General features: G+C 37.2%; 1 protein-coding gene across 1 annotated transcript in view; it reads right to left on the reverse strand.

Moving 5' to 3' along the window:
• Positions 1-784: 784 nt before the first annotated feature.
• The window catches only part of Brd8 (Bromodomain containing 8), a 575,604-nt gene continuing 558,875 nt past the window's right edge, over positions 785-17,513 (reverse strand). The window contains exons 18-19 of the mRNA XM_090393081.1: positions 12,176-12,271; positions 785-1,037 (exon numbers count right to left, since the gene is read on the reverse strand). Of these exons, the coding sequence (XP_090249207.1) occupies positions 942-1,037; positions 12,176-12,271 (192 nt within the window). The 3' untranslated portion in view covers positions 785-941. The remainder of the gene's footprint in view (positions 1,038-12,175; positions 12,272-17,513) is intronic.

Here is a 17,513-nt window from a genome sequence, read left to right on the forward strand (position 1 = left end):
TGCTCTCTGGGAGAAGAATTTAGCTCTTATTCCTTTCTTGACTGCAAATAAATTTAACTTCCATGGACGCCCCTGTGTTCTCTCCCACATCTAAAAATTTGCATCCATTTCGTCTACATAGCCTGCATGCGAAATGATTTGCCATCATTGCCGTCCTTAACTATACTGTCATAAAGGTCCAATAGACCTTTAATATATCCTCTTTCATACTATATTTGTCACTACTTAAATTATTAGTACCTACAAGAACCACCATCTCTTTTACTTTTCATTTGTCATATTTTTAATTTTTTTACCTGGAAAACTAGAAGTGGTGATTCCATCAGCAAGCGCAAATTTTAAGATCGAGTCTCCATACCATATCACCTCTTTTTTCTTAGATTTTAACTGACTTACCTTGTTGTTATTAATATTATGATAACCAACCACAGTACTTTCCTGCCTGTTCTGATCTTTTTTCTTGTTGTATCTAAGTTTAAACAAATATTTTTCCAATTCTCTGGTCGACTTTCTAATAATTTCTTTTAATTGATAATATTTATAATGTCAACTTATCCTCAGATAAGTTGACATAAATTATTATCGTCACTGCAGTAGTATTTTTGTTTATCAAAACAAGTGCTCTCCTCTAAGAATTTGAGCTTTAGATGCCATTCTTAAGAGTAGTAAAAACTAATAATATTTCTGCAATTATGTTATAAAATGCTGTAGTATAATAATTACACCAAAAACTATAATAATATACTAAAAATACATAATTAAATCCAAGAAAACTCCCATAAAAAACATTTTCATAAAAGAGAAATTTAATGATTGGAATGTTACAAATTGTCCTTTGATGAAGTTGATCTTTTGCCATTACATATCTATGACAATTTCACTCTACAAATATCTTTTACTGAATATTAATAATGGAAATTGAATCCAAATTTGTATATAACTTAAGTCTGATTCTCTTCCATACGAGTTCTTCGCTTTTTAGACTTTGACTGTTGATCTCCATCTGAAGTTATTCTTTTCCTTTTATTTTCTTCTTCCTGTGTATTATATATATGGCATTATCATTTTGTTAATGTTATTTCAGCACTAACATAAATTTAAAAGCATATACATAGACAATGTGCAATTTACTTAATTACATAATACGCAACTAAAACATATTGGTCTTATTTGTCAAGTCAAATAAAGCAAGAAATAAGACTGCAAGAAGTAAGATGTACAGTTAAAAATGTAAATGTCTCTTTTCTTTTCAATGGAACATGATTTGAAGCCTTTAATGGTCTCTACTCTTACATTGTAATTACAAATTTTTTTCCAATACTCAGGACATACTTAGTACTAAAGAAATTATTTTGTGGAGATTTTTTTTATTCATTTCTTTCCATACTTTTATGTAGCTCAACCAAAATCATGGGAAAATATTCTTTCTGATCCTTTCTTTTTAAGATGCAGTTATGGATGGTCACCAACCAGAAACATCTTGACTTTCGATACACCCAAACCTCCATCTGCAAAAGCAGGTTATCTCAACTGTCCTGATAGGTTGTACATCCCTAATTCCCAGATGTGCTTTAAATGCCAGAAGTACAGGCACGCTCAAACTGCCTGATATAGGAGTAAAGAACATGATAATTCTTGTTCTGCCAAGAAAGCAGAATGTGTTGAAATATGCAATAACTACCAGGGAGATCACCATCCTGCTCCTTGCATGTCAACAGTGGAAGTAAAGGAAGTTAGTCAATACCACCCCCCCCCTAAAATCCTCTTATACTAAGGTGATAGTTAAGAAAACATTAAAATCACCTGAAACATTCATGTCTATTCCAATATTTGATGATTTTACAAAATATTGGAATAGACGCATGCTGAAAACAAAGATGACCTTAACAGAATTCTCGTAGACAGGCTTATACATTGGTTATGCATTATTAAAACACTTAAGGAAATGAACAACGTAGTTAAGGATATAAATTAAATTATACTTTAATAAATATTTTCCAATATTTTGGCAACGTCACGTTGCCATCTTCTAAAGGAACTTACAAAAAAAAAAATAAAAGGCACTACAAACACAGTAACTGGGAATGAAGAGATGAAGCTATTGTTCTCCTAAAAGTCCTGATGGTGCCCTCTAGCAGGCTAAGTAGGTGTTCTTGGCCGTTGGGCTGAAGGTCTGCTGATGTAAGCCTCCCAAATTTAGGGCAATCGCATACAACCAAATTTGTTGAGGTTTGGAGAATTTCTTAGGGCTGAGGCTGATTCCATAAATAGTCTTTCGAATTTGTATTTGCTACAGTGTATTACTGTAGCTTTCTCCCACCGTATTCTGTGGCGTGTATCCAGAGCATGGTCTGCAAGACCAGAATGGCTGTACTTGTGAAACCAGATGTAGTCCTTGTGTTCAGAAATTCTGATATTCGCTCTCCTGCCTGTTTGGCCAAAGTAAGACAGTTTACAACTGCATGGGACCTGGTATACATCGGGTAGGTCTAGGGGAAGTGGTTGGTCTTTAGTGGAGCAGATAAGGGATGCCAATTTTCTGTAAGGTTTGTAACAGGAGGTCAGGTCATGCTTTTTAAGATTTTGGTAATTTTTTCCGAGGTGCCTCGGATGTATGGAATGGTGATGGATAGAGTAAGCTTTGTTGTGGAGGGGAGGGAGGGAGGGTTGTGGTCTGTAGGTTGTAATACTTTTTGGATTTTTTTTTGGGGGGGGGGGGGGTAGCCATTGTCTGAGAAAGTGTTGAGGATGTGATTTAGTTCAGTGTTTAGGGCCAACCCGTTTGAACAGATTAGTTTAGCCCTGTTGTATAGTGTTTTCACTACTCCATATTGTTGTGAGGGGTGGTGGTGGGATTGTTGGTGAATGTATCTGCCTGTATGGGTTTTCTGTACACTGAGAAAACCAAGGTTCCATTAGGCTGGCGGGTGACTAGTGTGTCTAGGAAAGGGAGGCTGTTTTTTTCCTCTTTTTCCAGGGTGAATTTGATTCTGGGGTGTTGGTCGTTTAAATGTGTTAAGAAGGATAGAAGTGTTTCAGAGCCATGTGGCCAAATAGCAAACACATCATCAACGCAGCGAAGCCATATGGTTGGTTTTTGTGGGGCAGAGGCTAAGGCTTTTTCTTCAAAGGTCTCCATAAAGAAATTGGCCAAGGGTGGTGAGAGTGGTGAACCCATGGCTGTCCCTTCTATTTGTTTGTAGAATTTTTCCTGCCAAACGAAATAGCCCGAGATAATTGTTAACTGAAATAAGGCTGAGATATCGGGAGAAAATTTAGCTTGGATTAGCTCTAAAGTTTCCTTGAGTGGGACATTTATGAATAAAGAGGAGATGTCAAAGCTGACCATTATGTCAGTGTGTTGGAGTGTAAGGTTTTCTATACTGGCTTTGAAATGGGCTGAGTTTTTTATGTGTGATGGTGTGTTGCCAGTATAACGTGTGAGCTCTTTAGCCAAATGTTTTGCTAATTTGTATGTGGGGGAATCAATGCCATCCACTATGGGACGTAATGGCACATTTTCTTTATGTATTTTTGGGAGTCTGTAAATACGGGGGGGGGGGGGGGGGGATATAAAGTTAAATGGCTTTAATCTGTTGGTAACTTCTACAGGCCAAGAAGTGACTCTCTTAAGGAGCCTGTGAAGTTTTCTAATTTGAGAGTTGGTGGGATTGTAATTGATGGGTTAATTGATGAACGTTCGAGTTACGTCCTTTCGAAGATACGTTCATGATCCCATAAGGGAATAAATAACATTTTCGACTATACTTTCGAACAGGATGGAAGCGAGCGTAAGGTAATGCATGCATAGTGGCAACAGCGCTTTCAGTGGCAACCTCCCTCGGCAGGTGTCTTCAACAGTTCCTATGTTGATTTTGTGTTTGAGAAATGGGTTATTTGTGTATTTATTGTTAGTTATTTCACGATGTTTTATGCAATATGGCCCCTACACACACAATCAAAAAATCACAGGAAAAAAAGGTGAGCAATTGATCTTGAAACAAAGTTGCAAGTTATAAAGCAACATGAAACTGGTAAGCCCGTCACTGTGATCACACATGATCTTGGATGGTCTCGTTCTACAGTGATGACTATTTTGAAAAATAAGGCTAAAATCGTAGAGGATGTGAAAGGATCTGCTTCGATTAAATCAACGATAACGACGAAGCAAAGACAAGGTCCTATCGGTAAAAAAAGAGCATACCCCTTAGCACTGTTACCATAACTGCTAAGGCACTAAGTCTCTTCAACATGTTGAAGGAGAAAGCAAAATCCAATTATGACTACAAATTCAACGCTTCTTCCAGTTGGTTCATGAAATTCAAGCAGCTTTTTGCACTGCATAATGTAAACATAAATGTGAAAATGTATGGTAATCTGTAAGTGCTGAGAAGGCTGCCAAGGAGTTTGTGGTAAAATTGGATAAAATTATTATGGAGGAGAATTAATTGCCACAGCAAATATTTAATATGGATGAGACGTCCTTGTTTCAGAAAAAAATGACCGAGCAGACATTCATGCACAAAAATCTAAAATCTATACCTTGCTTCAAAGATCTTAATGCCCATTTACAATTCTGTTTCGTGTAATGTGGCTGATTATATAAACTGAAACCATTTGTAATATGGCACAGTGAGAATCCACAAATCTTCGAAAACATTAGGAAGCACACTCCCAATTCATTTTTGGAGCAATAAGAAGTCGTGGATGACTCAAAAATTGAGGAAGCCTTAATCAACTGTTATGAAAGTTTTTTTGTAAGTAATATTTACTTAATATGGTTTAACTCCTTTACTTGACTATCTCTTGAATAATTTCTCCTATCTCAGCAGTGCCTATATTGCATCCGTCTTTGTCTTACTATTATATTATATACAGGTATCCCTTAATTAACGCAGTTAATTAATCCCTCAATGTTACTGCATATATCAATATCACGTTAATCAAATGTAATAATCAATGGTAAAAATTACAATTCTTCCATGATCGATTACTGTATTAATAATTCGTTATATGTGGTACTCCTTTAGGAATGATAAAAAATGAATGCAAAGTAAATGTTTAATAAAAGCTTGTACCTACATTATTTACTGCAATTTTTTTTTATCAAGAGTCGTTTGAGCAGTTTTTTTTTTCTTATCGGCATAAATTCTACGATAACAAGAAAAAAAACACTGATGGTACAAATTAAGTGGATATCGAATCCAACATTATTTCAAAGCCGAATAGAGAAACTACTAGAATTTTGTGCCGAATATATAGAAACTAAAAGTTTTGGCGGATGCATGCATAAATAACCTTATGGGCAACTCGTAGTAAAGGTGGAGTGAGCTCTAGATCACTTTCCATAAATGTAAAGCACATCTCCTAGAGGACATGTATGATAAATAAGTCTTTGGCTCTCTATATATACATGATAGTTTATTTTCAGTTACAATCTAAAAATTATTGAACAAAGAATAAAAAAAAAATAATAAATAAAATATAAAAAAAAAAAAAACCATAATAGTATGGTTTAGCTTTTTTTTTTTTCTTCTGGAGGTTGCAGCATCTCTCAGATACAGTTTATTGTCAAATATCACAAACCGTTACATAACATGTGTTAAACCAAACTGACAGCAAAAAACAGTGCGGAATATCACTCATAACATGTGAATGCACAGCTACTCATGACCTAAGCTATACACTGAATTGTGGAAGAATATTTATATTAAATCAATTATTTTGCCACGTATATCAAGGGATTACCGCAATAATCAAATCCGCGTTAAGCAAAACCACGCCAAGCAAGGAATACCCGTACTTCAGCCCCTCAGATTATGACGCGCGCGAGTCTATAAGGAGATTGTCTCAAGATTAAGCCAACTCCTTAATAACAAAGCTTCCGAGGTTAACTTCTCTTAAAGTTTTGGGAAAATTTATTTGTTCCGCTGTACCACCCAGAACCCTTAGATTGGAAAAGCTTCTCAGTCAAGAAGTGAACCTTCAGATATGCACGTGGTTAATCTAATATATTTCTATACTAAGTTATCGGTTATCAATACCCTCTATAATTAACCATGTTTGCAGTCATGGTCTTAATTAACAATTATCTCCCACTTAGATCTGAATAATTTATGACTGGTGCATCAGATTCTTAGACACAGGCAACCAAATTAATAAGAGCAAAAGGTTTATTTAATATAATGATCATCATACAGAATAAAGAACTTTGAGTTATCACTATACTACTAGATTACAAAGTAAAATTAATCAATATACATCACACAGTAATTAATACTACAAAACATCATGTTCAAGGATTCAAAGCTCGCATTCTTAGATTATAAAACCAATAATGACCTTTAGATGTTAATCAAGCAGTCTGGATTAGACATCTCCACAGCTCTTAAACATAACTAGTAATCAACACAAGTACAATTTTAATACATAGCACATATTGCTCACTGACTACGATTAAAATATCACAGTTCTGTCTTAATTTTAGATAGAGTCTCAAGACTTTATGAAGGTCAATTATCTTCCTCTTCCACATTACTTGATTAAAGATTTACTATACCGAACTCGAGGATTCCTCATGCTTGTCCTTTCTATTCTTGGGTTCCTTTCCTTCCGAATATTTTCTTCCCTCTATGGCAAGGCTAAAATTCCTGTCAGCTTAGGTTGATCCTCATGGAGACTGCATTCTGATCATCTATGTCTAATATATTCTTAGCGCGAGGCGATTCTGTATCCATAACGCACACTACCTGGCGATTATATTTTCCGGGAGTGTCCCATTGTTTCGAAAATCCTATATTCGTTCATCGTAGGGCTTGGAATCCGCGATCCCTCTAATCTCGACCCGACTTCGGCCAACGAGACTCGAGATGAAAAGCAACAAAAGTCCTTTGGGGGGGGGGGGGGCTTTCCAGCCCTTTTATATCAACCCCTACCGGGACTCCTTGTGACCCTAAATTTTCACCCAACACGTTATTCCTTTGCACTCGTGGGTCTTGCCTTTTCGTAGCGTCTTCCCCGAAACTTAGGTCAGCACGTGCCGTATGTGCACGTGACCACTTGAGGCAACTTACTAATCCGGTGTCTTGCCCACGTACTTTCACCTTATAATCTCAGTTGGTTATATGCAATTTACAAAGTAATTCTTTTATATCAATTCTTATAGAAAACATGTATATAACAAATTCATTGTCTAACATACAATTGAGTAGGTATTTTATGCGGGAATATTCACAAGTTTTACACTAATTATATCAAGCATACACAAGCATATCCTTAGTGAATTGTATTCATTCACAATTTAACACAACTGGTATGCGAGTGAAATAAAAAGCTATTGTGATAAAGAAAATGTAGAATTTAAAATTTTATTCTAGATAATACTCCAGGTCATCTGTCTTTGACGTCTTATAAAGGTGATCTTCACTAAGTTCAAGATCATGTTTTTTCCTCCAAACACTGCTTCATTGATCCAACCAATGGATCAGGGAGTTCTTACAGTGTTTAAGGCTTATTATCTACGGAGAACTTTTTCACCAGCCATTTCTGCTACTGAAGGAAATGACCAGACTCTCATTCAATATTTATCATGCTATTAAAAATATTGCTGTGGCTTGGGACGAAGTGATCTCTCAATCTACAACTGGCATATGGAAAAAGACATTAGAAAGGTTTATGCATGATTTTGGAGGTTTATAATGGTGGGCCTAGAAAACAATCTGAATCTTGAAGTGAATGATGACAACATAATTCAACTCATAGAAACTTCCCCTGAAGAATTGGTCGAACTGGAGGAAAAACGAGAAAAGGAAAAGAGAAACAGGAAGAGGTAGTTAAAGAATTTGCAGTGAAGGGTCTTGCAGAAGTGTTCTTTGCAGTTAGCGATGTCCTCAAAATGGCTGAAGACATGGACCCCAATGTTGAACACTACTTAATAATAGAAACTAAAGTACATGATGCATTCGCTTGCTAGGAACAAATTTATGATGAAAAGAAGAGGAATAAGCAAAGCACATTGGACATTTTCATAAAAAAAAACAAAGGTTACACCAGAAGAGCCACAGCCTGATCGTTCACACAGGGAAGGAAATTAAGATGTGATTGTGGAGGAAGATTTGGGTGATTGTTCTCCTGTTTGATAGTGGCAGTAACACACAGTAGTTTTATAATAAGTTTAAAAATTAAAATGACAGTATACTTATTACTGTTAAGTCCCTAACCTTATAACTCTGTTGATTTAATGTATCGACTCGATTCGATTTACGTCCTGCCTGATGGAACGGAACCTGGACGTAAGTCGAGGGATGACTGTATATCTATACGAGGGCTGTTCAATAAGTAATAAGACTAATTTTACTGTCACGAAACCACTCATCACAATATTAATTTCTGTGGAATAAAGAAATGTTGCTGTCTGTATTAACAAAAGAGGTTGATAGATGGCGAATACGGGCTGATGTGCCAGAGTGTCACATGACTAAACGCAAGCTTGTTTCGGCACGCTTACAACCGCGACCAGTCGTCGAAATGGAAGCATCCTTATGCGATTAAATTTTGTGTGCATTTGCAAAAATCGGCATCGGACACTTTTAACATGATATGCGGATCTTTCCGATGAAGCAGTGTCGAGGGCAAGTGTTTTTCGCTGGCATAAAACTTTTAAGAAAGGAAGGCAAAATGTGGAAGATCTTGAACATGAGGGAAGACCTTCAACGTCCATCACAGAGACAATGATCAACACAGCAGCAGTTATCATTAAGGAGGATCACAGAATCACAGTACGCCAGCTGCATGTTGTCCTGAATATTTCTGTGGGAAGTGTTCACTCAATTATGGCTGAACATTTGGGACTGAAACGTGTTTGCACCCGATGGATTCCCAAACTCTTGACACCGGAGCAAATGCAGCATCGAGTGGACGTGTGCACAGAATGGAAAGAAAGACTGGAACAAGAAGGCAACAACGTCTTAAAACGCATCATTACAGCAGATGAAGCTTGGTTGTATCACTATGATCCTACAATGAAACAACAAAGCAGTGAATGGAAGCATCCGTCTTCACCTACCCCCAAGAAAGCAAAAACTGTAAAATCGGCTGGTAAAGTTATGACCATAATGTTTTTTGACTACGAAGGCATTGTTTACCAACATGCTGTAGAACCTGGGAATACTGTAAACGGCTCATACTATGCAGATGTTTTACAGACAATGGTACAGCACGTCAAAAGGAAGCATCCGTTGCTGAAGAATGGCTTCTTATTGCACCACGATAATGCAAGGCCACATATTGCTGGTTGGGTAGTGGACGTTTTGCAGAAGAACAACATAGATATCCTACCACACCCTCCATTAAGTCCTGATCTCGCACTGTGCGATTTCTGGCTGTTTCCTCAGCTCAAGAAACCACTAAGAGGCTGCCATTTCGAAAGCAACAAAGCATGTGTAAAAGCTGCGGAGGCGGTTTTGAAAGAACTCTCAAAAAAAAAAAAAAAAAAGGATTTTCACGTGTTTAAGAAGTGGACGCAACGTTGGGACAAATGCATTGCGTCTCACGGTAGTTACTTCGAAAAAGACCATGTAAATGATGACGATTAAAGGTAATCTGTTTTCTGTATAAATATAGTCTTATAACTTATTGAACAGCCTATGTACTGGGGGGGGGCTCTGGCATCTACAGCACCCAACTCCCGAGTTCTGGGCTGGTGGGCCGGTTAGACAAAAAAACGTGACATAAAAATGTTTCAAATTTCGGCTTATCTTTTTATATACATAGAATACATATATATTAAAAAAAAAATTTTTTTTTCTTGTTTTCTTTTTTTTTTTTTCACAAGATGGGGAATTACTTTCTAAGAGTGAAATATTTTTTGCTCAGATTGGAAATATATCTTCAGAGGAAAAAACAACTTGTTCCAATCTGGATAGATAAAAAAATTCACGACCACAAAAAATTTCTATCCAGGATTATCAGAAAAAAGTTCCTTTTGAATTGTTCTAAGAGGAACATTTTATTTTGGTTCAGAGCTATTTCAACTATTTTTTTTTTCCCAGATGAGGAATTACTTTCTGGGAGTGAAATTACGTGACACCTCCAGGGAGTACAAAGACTCATTGAGGTAGGGCACCTACTTCTCAACTCTCTGGCTTCACCACTCAATCCACCAACTATGATCATCATCTACACCAGGGGTCGCCAAACTTCTTTGACCGTCGACTCCTTCAAGAGTTTCTTGACTTTTTTTTATCGACCCCCCCCTCTCTTTTACTATTACGTAATTATAATAGGACAAGCAAAAGAGACGTTTATGTGTGAGTTTTTAGATTGTTTATTTTATAGTCATTACAGTGTTTATTGTATGTATAATATAGTATATATTATTATATTACTTTTACTACTACTATTACTATCACTGGTATTACTACTGATATTAATAAACTACTAATATTAATATCACTGGTATTACTACCAGCCCTGCTGAACTCTTCAACATAGTTAAGTTTAGTTCGTGAATGGATAATGATTGGATTATAATATGTATGTTGATGAATTTTAGAACATTATCGCTCACTTGTATGTCGATGCGCAAAAATGAGACTGGGATCAACAGGTGCGCGGTTCTTATTTACTTACACGTATTTAATCTCGCTCCTGCCCCGCCGGGTGGGCGGGCAGGAACCATTAAACATTCGTTTAATGGTAAATACGTCATTCTAGCCCACTGGATTGGTCTCCATAACTATTTTCATGACCTTGCTCCATCTTACAGGTCCTATTCATGTCACTGTTCCCACGATTCACTCTTAATTGCGTTGTCATTCAGGATGGAGGCAATTCAAGTTAACCGAATTAAATATTACCCGTACAATGATGTCTTATATTTTTCTATCGACCTCTGAGCGCGAATCGACCCCTAACAACGTTATATCGACCACTTTGGCGACCACTGATCAACATCAACACCATCTACCACCACTAGTATTTTCACAAACATCCATGCCCACAATAGGATTCAAACCAGCAGCCTTTTTGGCTGGAGAGTAGAAATACTAACCACTCGGCAATACCATTCATTATTATTAAAAGAGATCAACCAAGAAAAGGAACAGACCAAACATCGGTAATGAATTAATTGTAAAAGAAATCCAAAGAATATACAATAGTCTTCAGATGAATGGAAACAAAAACAATCAATTGAAATCATTAAGCCCACCCCACTTGACATCCTCCTCATATAATGACACTTGTTCTCTTATCCTTCAACCAGTCTAGAAGCCACTTAAAATTAAGTTGCCTAAAGAATTACATCCATTTTATAAACATGAAGAATCCACAAACTTTTGTGCATTTGTGGGAAAGCCAATGTTGAAGTAACAGACTAATCCCTATAAATAAGACAGGAAGAGCATGAAAGAGGTGACTGCTATAGGAAAGTGCATAATTCCTGGTATGATACATACTCTTCTGTGTATCCATCCTGCTTTGAAGATCTTAAGAATACTGCTAGCCCAAATTTTCTAACCACAAAAACTTGGGTTATTCCAGCCTTATATCTATCATGGCTAATAATGAACATAATGAGATCTGAGTATAAACACACACCATGGACTATCCTATAACGTTTTTAATTCGTGAAGTAATTTATTGTAACTGTTTATGGAAGCATTTCATGTAATATTTGAAGAGTAACTCACAGAAGTGGAGAAACATCATTTACAAAAAAAAATGTTTTTCTTCTTCAAAATAGCGAGTTCTTTACTATAATGAATCACAGGAGTCTAATGACTTAAAGCTTTGCATTGTTAGGAGGGGGAAGTGATAAAGCTTTGATGTAAGAAGCTGCTGGGTTATAACACAATTAGCAAATAACTGTACAAGAGAGTTTATTATGATATGCTTAGCCAGATAGTTCTCGGTTTCTCTCAGAATAAATGCTTTAATCTTTCTGAGAATAACACTCAAAGGCTTTAGATATACTACTTCTCTAGAAAGAGTGATATTGAAATATAATGTGACGTGGGATTTATATGGGATTTCAATTAAGACTTCAGCATATGCAACAAACGTTTTTCATGAAATCCAACTTGCTATTGTAACTGTGAGTCACTACTGCTCAGCATATGTTAAAAAAATTCTATATTTTGATTTTAAATTATCATGTCTAAAAATAAATACTTACTTTTTCCACATTTTCTGATTTTTTCTCCCTTGAATCTCGTCCTCTCAGTACCTTAGTGTCTGCAGCTTGAACCATAAGCTGAGTAGCAAGAAAATCCTACAGTATGATAGAAACAATCACTGGACTGAAGAGCATAAAATTTTACACATGTAGAATGAAAGAAATGTTGCAATTTTATTACTTATTTACATAAAAACACAAGGCCTAGGTAATAATACTATTCATTTGTCAATTATTTTTGTCTGAAACTTAGACCAGAAAGTTTGTTTACACTCTACCTTGATTACAAAGTAATCAAGGTAGAATGTAAACAATGGATTGTATGAAACAGAGAGCCACATGATGTTATTCTTACAACAGCACAATGCCATAACTGAGGAAACATAGGTTAATCATTAATAAAAAAAAATAAAAATGTGTTATTCTGATAAGACTTTACCATACTTTAGATAAAAATATGCAGTCATTCCAATTCACGTTCTGGCAGTGAAGCAAGGTCTCTGCACTTTCTTTAAACAAATGCTACAATTTAGACCTGAGAATGATGAAGTAGGCCGTTTCAGATCAAAGAATATTACGGATTGAGTCTATTCCGTGTTGAGCCAAGCAAGAATTATCAGATTTCCTGTGATAAATATACAACTAATGATCTTGTATTCTCTTTTCTATTGAGCATCCAGTTTGTCTGAAGTAAGATGGATAGCAGTCGCAAAGTATTTCCAGAATTCTGGAAATTGGTTGTGAAATGTCCAAAATGTGTGAGATTGGAACTCAATGTACTGTTTCTTTGTTATTTAGGTTAGGTTTGTAAGAGTCAAACAGATGTTGTGTAGTCTTTTCTGAGAAGCTATTTAATTTCATATATTGTTTGATATTTACGAGTTCTTCCTGTAATTGATAAGGCATCGAACCAATAATGCTAGCACGTCAAAATAAAGATTTTATAATTCTTATCTCTTGAGAAGGATGCTGGGTAGATTGAAGAATGTAGGATTCAGTAAAAGTGGGCTTTTGATACACTAATGCAGTTAAATCATCTGATTGTGAGTGGATGAGAAGAATGTCTAGAAATTTATTTATGGTTGCTAAAAACATTGGTAAAGTTTCTTTATTGTGAGGCAGGCCACACAGCAAAACTAACATAATTGTACAGAAACCTAAATGAAGGTTGAGGGTGTATGGATGAAAGAAGGGTGCATTCTAGATGCTCTAAATAAAAGTTGGCGAGAGCAGGGAAGAGTGCACTTCCATGGCAGTTCCTTCTACTTGGCTGTAGAACTTTTGACAAACAAGTATTCAGAATGTATTACAATGTTCAATAGTTTTACTATATCCTGAGGAAATGATTCATAAAATAACTGCATTGGTTAGTGCAACCTTGCCAAAAGGTTGCACTATAGGCATTAGCAAGAGTTGACTAACAGCAGATAAAGTTACAGGGATAGAATGTGATGGATTTAGTATTTTCAGAGAGAATAGAGTAGACAGGACATATATCATGGGGGATGGGGTACTACTCATGATAGCATATGAACTGCAGCCAACAAGAGTAGCAGTCAGTTAGCAGGTTTTTTTTTTTTTTTTTTTTTTTTTTTTTTTTTTTTTTTTGAAGCAATCTGGTGTTAGATTGAAGCCAATAGGACAAAATATAAAACTGGTTGCTGCTATAATCCATCTCCTGGCCTATGATGTAGACAATATGCATCAGCAGATTAGTACCACGTACAAGTTAAGTCATTATGGGAGACCTCAACTTCGGCAACATAAATTGAAAGGAGGAAAGATCACGTGGCAGAAGGAAATGAACTAAATAAGATTACTTGAAGCAGAATATGAAGGAGGGGACTCAGGGTATGAAAGTGCTGGATCTGGTTATAGATTCAGAAGACCTGTCCATAACTAAGGTGGAACATTGCCTCCAATTGTACACCAGCTGGCATTTTGGATTGTGTTATATGCAAGGTGCGCTTTGATATATCATTTTAAAAGTGACAGTACCCAACCTTCTGTAGGTTGGGTACTGTACTGTTTTAAAATGATATATCAAAAAATGTCACTTAAGTACAGCAATAATTCTCAGGGGACTGATAAACATTTTTCCTATTTAGTATTTAAAATTGGCTGCACCAAGTGCCAACAAACAATGTGAAGCTATGCCTGCAACATTATTACTATTACTACGGGCAACTCCAGGGAGTCATTAGACTCATCGAGGGAGGCCCCAAATCATATTCATCACAACTATCTGACATTCATACAGTATCTATCATACCTCGCCTTAAACTCATTCACTGTCACAGCATCTACTACAGACTCAGGGAGCGCATTCCACTCATTCACTACTCTAAAAGTAAAGAACCCAGCTCTAACACCTTTACTAACCACACTTTTGCCCAGTTTCCATGGATGTCCCCTAGTCCTCCCACAACCAGCCTTGTTCTCAAAAATATCTTCTGAATTAATTTTATAGAAACCCTTCAGCAATTTGAATGTCTCAATCATATCTCCCCTCCTCCGCCTATCAACCAATTTTTGCAACCCACAAATCCTCAACCTGTTCTCATACGGTTCATTCCACAGACCTGCTATCATCTTGGTCACTCACCTCTGGATCCTCTCCACATCCTCCCCATCAAGAAGAAACCTAGGTGACCAAATCTGAGCACAGTAGTCTAGATGGGGTCTTATCAAGGCTCGATAGAGAGGAACAATAACCTGCTTGTCAACGTATTCTTCAGCAACCAAGTGATTTGATGAGCTGTTTTGGTCACTTTTGCAATGTGTCCCCTAAATTTCAATTCCTTATCCACCAACACTCCTAAATCTCGTGCCTCATCAATTTCCTGGAGCAGGGTTCCACCAATGCAGTAAACTGCCGCCAATCTTTTCACCCCAAAATGCATAACCTTAAATTTTGCCACATTAAACTGACATCCATTCTCCTTAGCCCAGACCTCCAATCTATCCAAATCATCCTGCAAAATTTTGATGTCATCTGCATTCACTATTGCCCTACCCAACTTCGCATCATCCGCAAACAAATGAACTGTTCCTCTCAGATCATTTCCTATATCATTTATGAACAAATTAAACAGCAGTGGTCCAAGAACAGATCCTTGTGGCACACCACTAGTCACAGGCCGTCTTGTGGACTCTACTCCCGAGTAAACCACTCTCTGATATCTCTCCGTCAACCACCCTCCTATCCATCTCACCAACCCTATGTCCATTCCCATATGCTGCAATTTACTGATTAGAATTCCATGTGGAATCCTGTCAAAGGCCTTGGCAAGGTCCAGTAGAATCACCGTAAACCCATTACCCTTATCCAGTTCAGCCGTCACTGTGTTATAATACGTGAGCAAGTTACTGAGGCATGACCTACCCTTCACAAAACCATGCTGTCCCCGATACAGTATCCCATTTTCTTCAATCAAATCTTGTATTTTCCTTTTGACTATTTTCTCTAAGACCTTGACAATGATTCCTGATATGCTAATCGGTCGGTAATTTACAACAGCAGTCTTGGAACCACCTTTATGCAGTGGAACTATTTTCCCCTCTTTCCACCCGCTCGGGACTAACCCAGACCCTAGACTCAAATTAAACAAAATGGTCAAGGGTACTGACAATTCTTTAGCTGCTTCTCGTACAACACGAGCTGGTACACCATCCAATCCCACAGATGTATGGACATTGAGGTTATGCAATAGACTACTCACCTCCACTTCATTAACCACAATTCCTGTATAATCTACTGGTTTATTCGTTTCTGCAATGTCACCACCTGGATGATATACTTTTGCAAAGTGCTCACTCAGTAACTCAACTATCTCAACTGATTCAGTTACCTCCCTACTATCGGCATTCTTTAAAATCAATCTGACATGTACATTTTTCCTTTTACTTGCTACATATCTAAAAAACTGTTTAGGATTCTCTTTAGCCTGCTTGGCCAATGTTCTTTCGTAATCCTTTTTTGCTTTTCTTACCACAAACTTCTTACCACAAACTTAATGGTGTTATTCATCCATTTAACCCCTAGTTGATTTATTATTCGGACTCTAGGTATACAGTCAGCCATTGCTTCATGCAAGCACTTCTTAACTACCTCCCATGCACCATCAACTTCTAGTCCTTGCAGTTGTACATGCCATGGCACCTAACCAATCAAACTCTTAAGCTTGTCATAGTTTCCCGCCCGATAATTCCACATGTACCCTGTCTTAATTGAAAATTCTACACCTTTAGCCACCTCCCAAGTTAAGACCCTATGATCACTCTCACCGATTGGTGGCAATGTGGTCATATTTGTTACAGTCAAATCCTCAGATGTAATTACTAGGTCAAGCACTCTCTGACCCCTAGTATTTTCCATTACATGCTGTCGCAGATAGTTATCCCTTAATAACCGCATAAAATCCAGTTCCTTCCTCCCGTGCGTCCTCTCCTCACTCCAATCAATGCGACCATAGTTGAAATCTCCCATAATAATCACCCTCCTTCCACCCATTTCTTCTATTTGCTTGTGTATACTGTCACCACCATCTTTTCCATCACCTGGTCTATAGCAGCACCCAATTGTATATTTAGTTCTGCTAGCCACAATCTCACACCAAATGGCCTCAAAAGTGCTCTTTTCTCTATCCTGCAATTCAACTTCTATTCTCCTTGGCTGGAGCTCATCAGCTATCATCAACAATACTCCTCCCCCCATTTTATTCTCTCTGTCATTCCTGAACACACTATACCCATCACATTCAATCCCACTAGTTATATCATCTACAGTCAGCCATGTTTCACTAATACCTATAACCTGTGGTCTGGAAGTGCCAACCATGGCCAAAAACTCTTCCTTCTTGTTCCTAATACTCCTAGTATTAGTGTACATGAATTTAAGACCCCCATTAGCCCCAACCCTACCTTGATGCCTTATATTAACTATCCCACTCTGATTTGTTGTCCTTATTTGCTCTGGCATATTATATTCATTCTTACATTCAACTGCCTCCATAAGGACTGTATCTCTACCCACCCCCCCTAACAAATCTAGTTTCCCTGAATTTGCACATCCACTACATTCAGCAACACTTTCTCAAGTCTTCTTACACCGTAACCATTCAAATGTAAGCCATCCATCTTATATAGATCTTTTCGCCCATCACACTCACTCCACACATCCACAAATTCCACACCACTCGTCATACATAACCGACGCATAAAGTCATTTGCAATTATAGCCCTCCTTTTAAACATTTCACTGTCATACCGTGGCAAAAGACTAATCATTCTAACTCTCTAACTCTTTTCTTTTGCTACCTCAAACAATTCATTCAGG

The sequence above is a fragment of the Typopeltis vanoorti genome, chromosome 5, assembly GCF_054136105.1.
Source record: "Typopeltis vanoorti isolate ZY-2024b chromosome 5, IOZ_Tvanoo_1.0, whole genome shotgun sequence".
NCBI classification, from domain to species: Eukaryota; Metazoa; Arthropoda; class Arachnida; order Uropygi; family Thelyphonidae; genus Typopeltis; species Typopeltis vanoorti.